This window comes from Lepus europaeus, chromosome 2 (genome assembly GCF_033115175.1).
Source record: "Lepus europaeus isolate LE1 chromosome 2, mLepTim1.pri, whole genome shotgun sequence".
NCBI classification, from domain to species: domain Eukaryota; kingdom Metazoa; phylum Chordata; class Mammalia; order Lagomorpha; family Leporidae; genus Lepus; species Lepus europaeus.
Window position 1 is genome coordinate 94,564,558 of NC_084828.1, and position 12,887 is coordinate 94,577,444.

At 41.2% G+C, this 12,887-nt stretch overlaps 1 protein-coding gene across 2 annotated transcripts in view; it reads left to right on the forward strand.

Moving 5' to 3' along the window:
* The window catches only part of VPS8 (VPS8 subunit of CORVET complex), a 258,685-nt gene that overhangs the window by 132,456 nt on the left and 113,342 nt on the right, over nucleotides 1–12,887 (forward strand). For both annotated transcript variants that reach the window (XM_062210810.1, XM_062210812.1), the window contains exons 28-30: nucleotides 1,905–1,976; nucleotides 7,340–7,459; nucleotides 8,839–8,895. In XM_062210810.1, the coding sequence (XP_062066794.1) occupies nucleotides 1,905–1,976; nucleotides 7,340–7,459; nucleotides 8,839–8,895 (249 nt within the window). The remainder of the gene's footprint in view (nucleotides 1–1,904; nucleotides 1,977–7,339; nucleotides 7,460–8,838; nucleotides 8,896–12,887) is intronic.

A 12,887-nucleotide genomic window follows, 5' to 3' on the forward strand; every position in this document is an offset into this window, starting at 1 on the left:
ATTTTGTTTTTCTCTGTATAATGTTTGTAATTAGGCAATTCAACAGTCACTTATTAAGTACCTACTATGTGCCAGATAGGAAAGGAGGCGAAGAACATGCTATTAAGAGAACATATATGAAGGAACTTTGAAGAAATAGGGAAAATTCAGTGCCCACTTAAAGAACAGGAAGTCGGGGGTCAACGTTGTGGTGCAGTGGCAAGGCTGGCTTCCCATATCAGAGGGCCAATTCAAGTCCTGCCTGTTCTGCTTCTGATCTATCTTCCTGCTAATGGGCCTGGGAAGGCAGGATGTTTTCCCAAGTGTTTGGGTCCCTGATACTCGTGTTGGTGATCTAGATGAAGTTCCTGACTCCTGGCTTTGGTCTGACTTCTCCCTGGCTGCAGCAGCCATTTGGGGAGTAAACTGGTAGATAGAAGATCTTTTTGTCTCTGTCTTTCCCTCTCTCTCTGACACTCTGCCTTTCAAATAAATAAATAAATAAACCTTAAAAAAAAAGAAATAGCAATTTTTTTGTTTGTTTTACCTATTGAGACAATATGTAATTCATTTTCTTGGTTCAGGATAATAGGAAATTATTGCCATGTGGATTTAAGCATTTCTTCAGAACCAAATATACTACAGTGAAAACCATACAAAAGATCTTCAAGTCTTTTATCTTTCCAATTGTTCAATAAATATTTCCATTTCATTTTTCTTTTTAAAGATTTATTTATTTGAAAGTAAAGTTGCACAGAGAGAAGATGAGACAGAGAGAGAGAGAGAGATCTTCCATCCACTGCCTCACTCCCCAAATGGCTGCAAGGGCCAGAGCTGGGCCAGGCCAAAGCCAGGAGTCAGGAGCTTCCTCCAGATCTCTCACGGGGTGCAGGAGCCCAAGCAGTTGGGCCACCTTCCACTGCTTTCTCAGGCACATTATCAGGGAGCTAGCTTGGAAGTGGAGCAGCTGCAACATGAACCAGCGCCCATATGGGATGCAGGCATCACAGGCAGTGACTTAACCTGCTCTGCCACAATGCCGGATCCCTCCATTTCAATTTTTTAATAGTGGATACAGCTGCAGTTTCTTCTTACGTACATCCTCTATGTGTTAGGTGTTTATGTGGCTTGCTTTTATATACTGCCAACATTCTACATGGTTTTGTATCTTAGTTGAATAGCGCTTGCATTTGCAGACAGCACCTTCTGTTTGTACCTGCAGAGTGACATCTCATTTAAGCAGGCTAGGGTGGGCGTGGGAGTGAGTGTGGGGTGCTGTTGGTTATTCTCATATGTGAGAAGGTAGAATCTGGTACTGTCATTTACTTTTTAATATGTTATATTTAAACTGTTTGGCTCCGCTCGAGCAGAGATATAAAACAAAAAGTTCTGTACTTGGCAGTGTTTTGAGAAAAGTATACCTACCTATTCCTTGTAAGTAGAATGAAGAATATTAATACTTAAGCAGTTTTACTGTCATAATTTTTAAAGGCCTACCTTTGAACATTTTTTCTTAATTGTTACTGGAACCACGAAAATTATTACTTCCAAGTAACAGACTGATGGCTGAGCATATAATCTTGCATCTTCTAGTCTTCCCCTTTCTCTCACATTGCCTCTTGCCATTAGTGTTCTTTCTCTTCTTTTTTGCTCCAACCAGTAGACTTTGCTTTCTTTTCTCAAATTGCTTTTTTGGTTGTGTGATAACCACTATATTTTTATACTTCTTATGTTAAAGTCTCCAAATGCTATGCAATACTAAGTACATTAGCTTTCTACTTACTAAAAATAACATAGTATTAAAAAACTAATGAGGAATTTACTTATTTGGGAATTTCCTTAGATATTATTCTCAAGAATTTAATAATTTGTTTCTTTTACAATTTGCAAATAATAACTTAAAAGATTTTGTTTCTCTTTTTTAGACTTTTGAAGATTTTAAAAATGACAAACAAGCTGTGGAATATCAACAGCGAATTGTGGATATTTTGTTGAAAGTAAGTATTCAAAAAATGTATATCATTATATTGATATTTATATTAATATAATTGACTTGTTTTATAGCAGATCCTAAAATCTTTTTAGTGAAGAGTTATGTTGCACTTGCACCTTAAATTTCTATTATTATGTTTTTGTCCTCAAGAACTGAATTGTAATGATTCATTAAAAAAACAAATTATGTATCTTAGCTTTAGACTGGATACCAGAATATAGGTTACTATCTTGATTTTGCGAAAATTACTATGTTAGTATGATTATGTGTTATAACAGAGATTAACTTTACAGTACTTTCAGAAAATAATTAATGTAAAGAATCTTCTCATACCAACATCACTCCATTGCCAAGATAGTGCCATATTTTACCATGACACTGAGCTAAGTGACACACAGAGAAGATCCTCCTAACCTAAATTTCAAGAGGCTCGGTAAAAAGCTATTTTGAGATTCAGGCTGTTGGCAGTGAATGTATGCAGAGAGAGGTTCTTCTCCTTCCCATCTGCATGACTTCAAGCAAGCCAGTTTCTTCTTATAGTTGAAAGCTTCTAGGATTCGTTCTGTATCTGGCTGTTAAGTGGAGATTTCTTCCTTTTAATAACTTCCAGGCTACTTTGGACAAGAGACCAGAATTAAAATGTCCTCTAGTTGTGCCCAATATCAGTCTATTACACTTGTAATTATTTTTGTAATTTTCACAGTCTTTATTTACGTTTGCTCATTTTAACTATTTTTTAACCTTGCAAGCCAAGCAGTGCTGAATATGAGAATAGGTTTACAAAATTCTCAGATGATTCTAGTTTGACCCAGATAGTTAGTTAAAGTGGAAAACTTTGGCCTAGATTTCCAAAACAGCTTCCTAAGAGATCACCCCTATGCCTGATCTTACCCTCCTTTCATTTGTAATCTGGTCTCTCCTCTAATTTCTTCTATGGCTCTGTATTGGATCCTTTGGAATTCAGTTGTCCTATCAGCTAGAGAAAACTGAAAAGTACAGTAGTTTGTGGTGGTGGTGTGTTTCCTCCTAGAAGTCTGGAGATAGGCAACCTGATCTAGTAGAGTGCCTTAACAAACTTCTCAGTGATGTAGCTTCCCTGTGTCTCACTGCTATAGTGTATAATTCCTGTCCTTTGGTGTGAGGACTGCTCAGGCTACAGTTCCACCTCTGCATTGTAGCCAGCCTGCGTATAGAAAGAAATAAAGAAACAAATATTCCCTCTGTCTAAAGTTGTGTCCTACAGTTCTTTTTATGTCATCCTCCCCAGATTAGCTGCTTAAAGAGACTGAGAGGTGTAATGTGTGTTCTGTGTAATCATGTGTGTAGCGAAAAATGAGGAGATCTGTTTCTAAGTTAAGAGGGAGGACAGATGTTGGGGCATAAGCCATCTTTTCTGCCACACCCATCTAAACTAGTTAACATGATGTCTAGCATCCTTCTATATTTTCTGGTCCCTGGCTGCTTCTCTATAATTACTACCTTTTCCAGCCATCTCCTCACCCAACACATACCTTGTATTATGTGCTCCTCGACCATACTAAATTTTTGGAATTCATTCAAGTTTCTGTGTCATCTTCATGGTTTAGGTTCTCTACATGGGTTTCCTTTCAGCTGTCACATCCTCACCCCCCTGCCCATTTGTTTTTGGCTGGCAAATTCCTAACAATCTATTCAATGTTTAACTCAAATATCATCTATCAGAAGCTGTTTCTGAACCCTCTCCTACACTCCAAAGTTAGTTAACAGGCTCTTCTCTTGTTCACAAAACATTGCTATACTTAGCACATAAGTTCATAATAATTTACACACATTTTCCTTTCTGAACTTGAGTTTCCTGAAGGTGGAAACTGTGGGGATTATTATTATTATCATCAATTTTTAGAATCATTGTTTTTGTGTACCCAGAACATGTCCATCAGTTCTTGGAACCTAGTCAGTGTTCAGGAAATAGGTTGATTAAATTGAAACTTGAATTTAAAGCTTTAGTAGATTATAAGAGTGACTCAGGTGAAGAAAATGATGCTTTGTGAAGTACTTGCTTGTTAGTATTGACAAGTTGCTACTCCTGTATATTGTCTTGATGATACTTACCTTGGGTCAACAAAGAGGGAACTTTTTGAGATTATTTTTCTCATTTCTGGTGGTTGAGTTGTACTAATTTGTTTAAGTGTACTTCGGAGGGAGGTGGTAAGGATGGGAGGATAGGCAATGATGGGGGAACAGGCAAATGGGGATTATTACGTGCACTCAGTGGTTGCAGACCTAGAGAAAAACTGACTTTTTACAAAATTGCCCTGAAAATTTTGTAAACATGTTCTCTGATGTAATTCCAAGAGAGGACATGGACAGTTTGTTGGATGATAACCAATTAGCCACTCACTGAGGTAGCAGTGGAATTGACTGTGAATTAGAACTGCTTTTTCAAAAGGTATATTTAAGGTCAGACAATTTAGGGTTTTACACTTAGCGAAAGGAAGGGTTAAAATGGAAAGGAGCACTCCGTGGGTGCCAGGGTTGGGTCCTAGAAAAGGAACTCAGACCCTGAAGGGGAGTGATGACTGAGTATTTAAAGCTATGGAGAGCTCTTGGAATATCATGAATTGAAATTTATATGTACATATGGATAGCTAGAAAGAGGATGGAAGGGAGGGAGATAGAAAGAAAGCATTTATTTGTAACTGAAATATTCCTGTGCTCTTTTAATGATTTTGCTCTTGAGCAAGTAGTGATTGCTGGAGCAGAGCAGGAAGGGTAAAAGCAAAGGTATTCTGCCAGCAGAGTTGAGAAGGGGAGCTCAGAATCCAGGCCTTAAGGGAACGTGTTCTAATAGCAGAAACCTTACACTTTATTTTTCACTGGAGGATGGAAGGAAAGACTTGGGTCTTTTTATTGGGTTTTTAAGGTGTTACCACCTGATTTGCTCAAGTGTTTCCCTCCGTGAATTCAGCAAGCCCCAAACAATACATACCCTTCCTTTCCAAACTTGTGCATTCTCTCTTTATTAATCATTCCAGCTGCCAATCAGGCTCAAATTTATCTTTTTTTTTTTTTTAAAGATTTATTAATTTATTTGAAAGTAGAGTTACACATAGAGAAGAAGAGGCAGAGAGAGAGAGAGAGAGACACGCCTTCCATCTGCTGGTTCACTCCCCAACCAGCCACAATGGCCGGAACTGCGCTGATCCGAAGCCAGGAGCCAGGAGCCTCTTCTGGGTCTTCCATGTGGGTGCAGGGGCCCAAGGACTTAGGCCATCCTCCACTGCTTTCCCAGGCCATAGCAGAGAGCCGGATCAAAAGTTGAGCAGCCAGGACTCAAACCGGCGCCCCTATGGGATGCTGGTACTGCAGGCAGTGGTCTTACCCACTACGCCACAGTGCTGGCCCACAAATTTATCTTTTTTAAAAAAAAAATTGTTTATGATTTATTTATTTGAAAATCAGAGAGAGAATATTCCATCCTCTGGTCCACTCCCTAGATAGCCACATCAGCCAGGGCTAGGACAGGCCTAAGCAAGGAGCCAGGAGTTTCTTCTGGGTCTCCCATGTAGGTGGCAGAGGCCCAAGCACTCGGGGCATCTTCTGCTGCAGGGAGCTGGATTGGAAGTGGAGCTGCCAGACTCGAACCTGGTGCCCATAAGGGATGCCTTTGTCGCAGGTGGGAGCTTTACCCACTGCGCCACAACACTAGGCTCACCATTTTTTAACTGCTCCGTTGACCATATGTCTCCACACATTAGAAATCCTTGTCTGTGTTCTTTGGTATCTTGCACCTGTTTCTCCTTTCATTTTCATTGTTATTGCCCCAGTTCAGAACCTCTTTGTTTCTCTCCCTTGGACCCCTGCAGTCTTTTGCATTTTAGACTCCTTGCCTTTTTTTTTTTTTTTTTTTTGACAGGCAGAGTGGACAGAGAGAGAGAGACAGAGAGAAAGGTCTTCATTTGCCGTTGGTTCACCCCCCAATGGCCGCTGCAGCCAGCGTGCTGCATCCGGCGCACCGCACTGATCCAAAGCCAGGAGTCAGGTGCTTCTCCTGGTCTCCCATGGGGTGCAGGGCCCAAGCATTTGGACCATCCTCCACTGCACTCCTGGGCCACAGCAGAGAGCTGGCCTGGAAGAGGAGCAACTGGGACAGAATCTGGCGCCCTGACTGGGACTAGAACCCGGGATGCCGGCCCTGGGCCGAAAGCGGAGGATTAGCCTAGTGAGCCATGGCTTCGGCCACTCCTTGCCTTCTGTATCTTCCCTAGATTATTTTTTTCCTTATGTGTCTGACATGGTCATTTTCCTAAGCACAGTACTGATGATGGCCAGCTCTCCTGCTGAGTACCTATAGTAGCTCTTTGGTTTTCTAGAAAATAAAATCCAGATTCCTTAGGGCCTAGGATGACAGTTGAGGCCTGATTTTCTATTTCAGCCTAATTTTCCCTTCCTCCTTGTGTGTGTTGCTGCATTGTGGTGAAACCTACAGCAATCACTGGGACAAACTCTAGCCTTTTGTTTCCATGCTTTTCTTACATTGTTCTCTCTGCCTGGTTTACCTTCTCTGCTTTGATTTCCCCCCGGTAAAGATTGGGCTTGGGCCTTAAAGCTTAGCTTAAAAGCTGGTTTTCTCATTTCTTTTCAAGTTCCTTCCCTAATCAATTGAATGAAATTTTCTCTGCTGTGCTTCTGTAATCATTTTGCCTCTATAATAGCACTGATCCTCTCATGCTTTTTATTTAAGATTTATTTACCTGCCTCACCTTCCTTTCTACTTCATAATTCCCTTACCAGCATTTACCAAAGCCTCTTGCACACGCTGGGTATCTAGGAGATCAAAGCTGAGTTAAAGCAGATGAATGACTGGGATTTGACAGCTGTGTGTGATTGTAAAACGCCTGTTATACAAAACCATCTTTTCAAGGAACTGCTTGTAGACAAGGCAGAAACCATTCAATTCATCAGGCAGACTTCTTTTCTGGGATACCGTCACTCTCAGGTTGTCCTTTAAACCACAAAGCAGCTGTCTTCTTCCATTGTTGATGTACAGATGTTTAGAAGGACTATTTAAATTCACTTTTTCTGGGATCCTCTAAGAAGTCCAGAGGGAAACATGATCAATGATCCTTTGAAATCTTGCATCTACCACTCCAACAATTCATCTTTCACCCAAGTTGTGCTAGAAATTTGCCAAAAGTCACTAAAACGTTCTCCTTCAGAGTGTGCAGGTTGTTATACTTCTTCTCTAAATGATATTGAACTCAATTTTTGCATAGTCAATGAAAGAATCTTCATGAGTCTGCAGTAGTGCGGTCCCCCTTCTAATTGTATATATTTTTGCATGAAACTAGATGTCATATTTATAACATGGTCTCTTTTGCTCTTCAGGTTATGGTGGAGAATTCTGATTTTACTCCCTCTCAAGTAGGATGTCTCTTCACATTTCTGGCTCGTCAGCTTGCAAAGCCTGACAATACTTTGTTTGTAAACAGAACACTTTTTGATCAGGTGAGTGTCTTTAACAATGAGAACTTGAAGTGTTTGTTCTCTGTTTACTGTACATTTCACTGGGTTATACTGTTACACTGGGTTTCACTGTTTCTTGATAGGATAGACCTCTGGATTAGTGTCTTATTAGAGAGAAACCTATTCATGTTTTAGATATAGATTTGTGTGTGTGTGTATGTGTGTGTTGTGTGTTGATAATGAGTCCTGGTGAGTATGAGTTTGCCTAATAACTGTTATGGAGTGTGGTTTGTGGAGATTGGCTCACAGAGATTCCGTTCTCTCAGTTATTCTGTTCCTTTAAATTTCATAGGATTCTTTGCTCGAGAATTTTCCATTTATACATCACCCTATCTCACTAGTAGTAAGACCTTGCCAACAGTCATCTAGAGAAGAAATTACTTTTGGGAACTTTGAACTTACTTCCCAGTGGCTTTGACTCTGGATCTGTATCCTGATCCCAGTTAAATATGTCCTACACATCCATAGGTGGCAAAAAGTAGCTAATAATGACTGGCATTTACAGAGCACTTCATGGCACCAGGCACTGTTCCACAGCATCTAGGTGTTACCTCAGTCCTCCTGCCAGCTGTGAAATAGTGCAGTTATCCCCATTTTACAGACGAGGAAACTAAAGCCTGGGGAGGGTCGTAACTCATGTAAGGTCAGACTTTGTGTTTTTGTTAATAGGGAATGTCATTACTAAGTGTCAGTAAGATTAGGATTCAAATTCAAGGGGCTGGACTTCAAAGGGCATCCTTTGCTTGGTCCATGGTATCAGGGAACTGACCGTTAAGGTGTGATGCTGCCTTCTACTTTTGTTTCTAAGACTACAGAAGTATGTCTGTAAGGTAAATACTGTTGGCACACCTGAGCCTGATGTGTCTTTTTTTCTTTTTAAAGATTTATTTATTTATTTGAAAGAGTTACACAAAGAGGCAAAGTGAGAGAGAGAGAGAGGTCTTCCATCCAATGGTTCACTCCCCAAATGGCTGCAATGGCCAGAGCTGCACTAATCCGAAGCCAGGAACCAGGAGCTTCTTCCAGGTCTCCCACGTGGCTACAGGGGCCCAAGGACTTAGACCATCCTTCACTGCTTTCCCAGGCCATAGCAGAGAGCTGGAGCAGCTGGGACTCGAACTGGCGCCCATATGGGATGCCGGCACTGCAGGCAGCGGCTTTACCAGCTAGGCCACAGCAACGGCCCCACGCTTGATGTTTCATGTGCTAGGCCAATCACAGGGGAAGATACCATATGCCTGTGATTTGTTATGGCTGTGTGTGAATGAACTGATAATTTTGAAAGCTTAGTTACAGTTATTTTCACTCTAAACTGTTAGGACATGCTTATTTCCAATAAAAGATCGTTTTTCTTTGGCCAGGTTCTTGAATTCCTCTGTAGTCCTGATGATGACTCTCGGCACTCTGAACGACAGCAGGTAGGAACGACTAGAACTCTTTCTGCCTACACAAGTCAGAGTAAGCCAGAAAGACTTCTGTGCTGGGTCTCACTAGACCTAAGGGGAGAATAACTTGTTGCCAATCTCTAATGCCGTGCTGAAGACAGTGGCAAACAAAATAGTGTGGATGATTGTTAGAGGTACACGTGACAGGAGCCTATACCAAACTAAATTCTTTGACCTGCCTTGAATCCAGCATGGCATGAAAGAGAGTACTTCATCATCAGGCAGCAACAGTTAGCGCTGCTGTCCATCAGTGCCATTAAACCTGGCATCCACTGCTAGCTGCTATGGCCCTGAGCCAGAGGGCTCTCGGATGCTGCATGTTGCTGCACGCAGCTTTCAGGAGTGCTCTCAAGTCCCCCTCACTAGGGCTAGGGATGTCTGCACCTCCACTAATCACTGTGAAACAGTAAGTATTTCGTTAGCACTTTTTCTGCTTATGCTGCTTTTTGGAGGGTTCCTTCTACACTTGATCTTAGCCATAAGGCCAAGAAGCAATCGAGGATCCCTTCTAGGAGTAGGACTTTGAAAACTTACCCACTGTAATTGTAACTTTGTAACCACTAAGAGAGTCCACACATTTAAAGTTGATAGCCAAACTTTGTCAGGTCAGGAAACTGCAAAAATTAAGTTCTTTGAGCTGTGCTGATTTTTTTGTGTGTGTGGTAATAGTGCACAGCTAGAAAATCAAGACTCAGGTAAAGGCCATAGAAGAGCAGCAGTGATGCTTTTCTCTGCACAGCTGTGGCCCAGTGGCTGCTGCAGGCCCTTGGGAAAAATAACGGTGGCCAAAATTTTGGTTAGCTCTTAAATTATATTGAATATAAAGAGTAATATGGATCCCCCATCCTCACCCCCCATTTCTCTATTGGAAGTAGGTGTGCATCATGTTCAGCATAGCACTTTTATATAAAGTGACCCAAAACTCCAGTTTAAATAACAGAAAGAAAAACCTCTCAATGGAAAAGCCAAACCTTGAAAAGTAATACTAGTATATTAATATTATATCACTGGTTGTCTCTTTGATGTTATCTAGATTTGTCTCCTCATTTTGCTTTTTAGTTAATGAATCATTCTTATTTGAGAGGTAGAGCAATAGACAGAGATCATTCATTTGCTGATTTGCTCCCCAAATGCCCACAACAGCCATCACTGGGTCAGGCTGGAGTCAGGAGCCAGATACTCAAGCCAGTTTCCTGTCTTGCAGAGGAGGGCAGGGACCCAAGTACTTGAGTCATTACCTACTGCCTTCCAGGATGCACATCAGCAAGAAGCTGCAGTTGGGAAGAGCTGAGACTCAGAACCCAGGCACATCTGTATGGATGTCATGTCCCAAACAGTGTCTTAACCAGTAGACCCAATGCTCACTCTCTCATTATAGAAATACAGAGTCACAGTTGAGAGCAGAACCCAGTTCTTCTCCTTCTAATCTACCCCTCTTTCCTTGTACCATTTGTTGTATATAAGCATTTATTTATATAATATTTTTCATCTCTTCCAGTGATATGCTCATAAATGTTTCACAAGTGGCTCCCGACTATAGTTCTTTTTTTTTTTTTTTAAGATTGATTTATTTATTTGAAAGTCAGAGTTACACAGAGAGAGAAAGGAGAGGCAAAGAAAGAGAGATCTTCCATCTGCTGGTTCACTCCCTAATTGGCTGCAATGGCCAGAGCTGTGCTGATCCAAAGCCAGCAACCAGGAGCTTCCTCCACGTCTCCCACGTGGGTGCAGGGGCCCAAGGATTTGGGCCATCTTCTACTGCTTCCCCAGGCCACAGCAGAGAGCTGGATCGGAAGTGGAGCAGCCGGGTCTCGAACTGGCGCCCATATGGGATGCTGGCACTGCATAGCTTTATCCGCTATGCCACAGCGCCAGCCCCCAGTTCTTTTTTTCATTAAAAATGTTTAACAGGCATGTGAAAATTATACATATTTATGTAGTACTGTGTGATGTTTCTTTACATGCATATGTTGTGCTAGCTATAGTTCTGATATGAATGTTGTTTGATATTTTTTATTTATGTAAATTAAGGCATTAAAAGCACAACAATGAAAACATGTCAAAACTAAATTTGTCAGTGAAATGACTTTTTTGCTGAATGAGTTAACAGTTTTTGAATACTAGAAAAAATCCTCAATTTTTTTTTTGGTATTCATTAATTATTCATTAATGACTATACATTTGCACACTTTTTAAAAAAAAAAGATTAAAAAAAATTTATTTGAAAGAGTGACACAGAGAGGAGAGACAGAGAGAGAGAGAGAGAGAGGGAGAGAGAGAGAGATCTTCTATCTGCTGGTTTGTCCCTCAAATGGCTGCAATGGCCAGGGCTGGGCCAGGCCAAAGCCAGGAGCCTGAAACTTAATCCTGGTCTCCCATGTGGGTATCAGGGACCCGAGCACCTGGGCCATTATGTGCTACCTCCCATGGTGCATAGTTACGGGAGTCTGAGCAGAGCAGACAGCACTCAAATCATGCACGCTGTCATGGGATGCTGGGGCTTCAAGCAACAACTTAACTGTGTGCTAATACCTGCCCCGGAGGTGCACACTTCTAAGTTTAATTTTCTTATGAGTACTCTCTCTATCAATTTCTTTACCCAGGGATTGGAAAGCTTTCTTTGTAAAGGAACATATTTTAGGCTTTGTGAGCCATGTGTGGTTTGTCTCATTTTTGTTTTTGTTTTTATTTTACAGTCATTTTGTTTCATTTTTATTTGAGAGTCAGAGAGTGAGAAAGGAACAGAAAAAGACAGAGCTCCTATCCACAGGCTTAATCCACAGATTCCAACAGCTGAGATTGGGCCAGGAGATGGAAACTTAGTCCATGGTTTCCTATGAGGGTGACTGGGACCCAACCACTTGGGTAATCTCCTGCTACCTCCCAGGGTACATATTAGCAGGAAGCTGGACTCAGGTGTGAGGAGATGAACACAGATACTCTGTCGTAGGTTGTGAGCATCTTAACTTGTGTCTTAACTGCTCAGCCAATTGCCCACCCCTTTCAAGTGTAATAGCTCTTTAAAAATGTAACATATTCAATATCATTTGTTCTAATTTTTATCGTTTTCCAGTTTCCATGATGTAAATTCTCCCCCATAAGTGCTTTAGCCTCCCAGTGTGCTGTCACTGAACATGGAGTCAGGAGGAGAGGGAGTAGCACACCCTCCTGTAATGTTTCTACCATACAGACACAATTACAGCAGTTGCAAATGAATAACCTCAAGGGCACACACGGTAGTAAAACAGTTAGGAAGTGGTGATTTTGGGTATTATGCCCCTGTTTCTAATTTAATTTATGTAATTGTAACTTGATATAATTTAGTTTTTATTAACACCTGTGTTTAATAACTGGCTTGCAAAATTCCTGAAAATTTAAGTCACTTCTAGTGAGTTGGAAAGACTGGCTCCCAGCAGTGGCTTTTCTATTAAGTTATTTCAAATTGATGCTTACAACAGATGGGTTTACTCTATATTTGTTCTCTAACAGTACGTTTTAGTGCTCACAATGGATTCAATTTGGATTCTGAACTGTGTAATTTGTTGCTTTTTTGTTAAGTTTTAAAATAATGTATATACTGTGTTAGAAAAGTATTTTTGTTAAGTTTTTTATTGGAGTCCTGAGAAGGATCACACTACTCTGGATCCTGAATTTTTTTTAAGGTTTTATTTTATTTATGTGAAAGACAGAGTTACAGGGAGAGGTAGAGACAGACAGAAAGACGGGTCTCCCACCTGCTGGCTCACTCCCCAAATGGGTGCAACGGTCGGAGCTGAGCCTATCAGAAGCCAGGAGCCAGGAGCTTTTTCTGGGTCTCCCACATGGGTGCAGGGGCCCAAGGACTTGGGCCAGCTTCTACTGCTTTCCCAAGTGCATTAGCAGGGAGCTTGATTGGAAGTGGAGCAGTCAGGACTTGAACTGGTGCCCATATGGCATGCTGGCACTGCAGGCCGTGGCTTTAACCT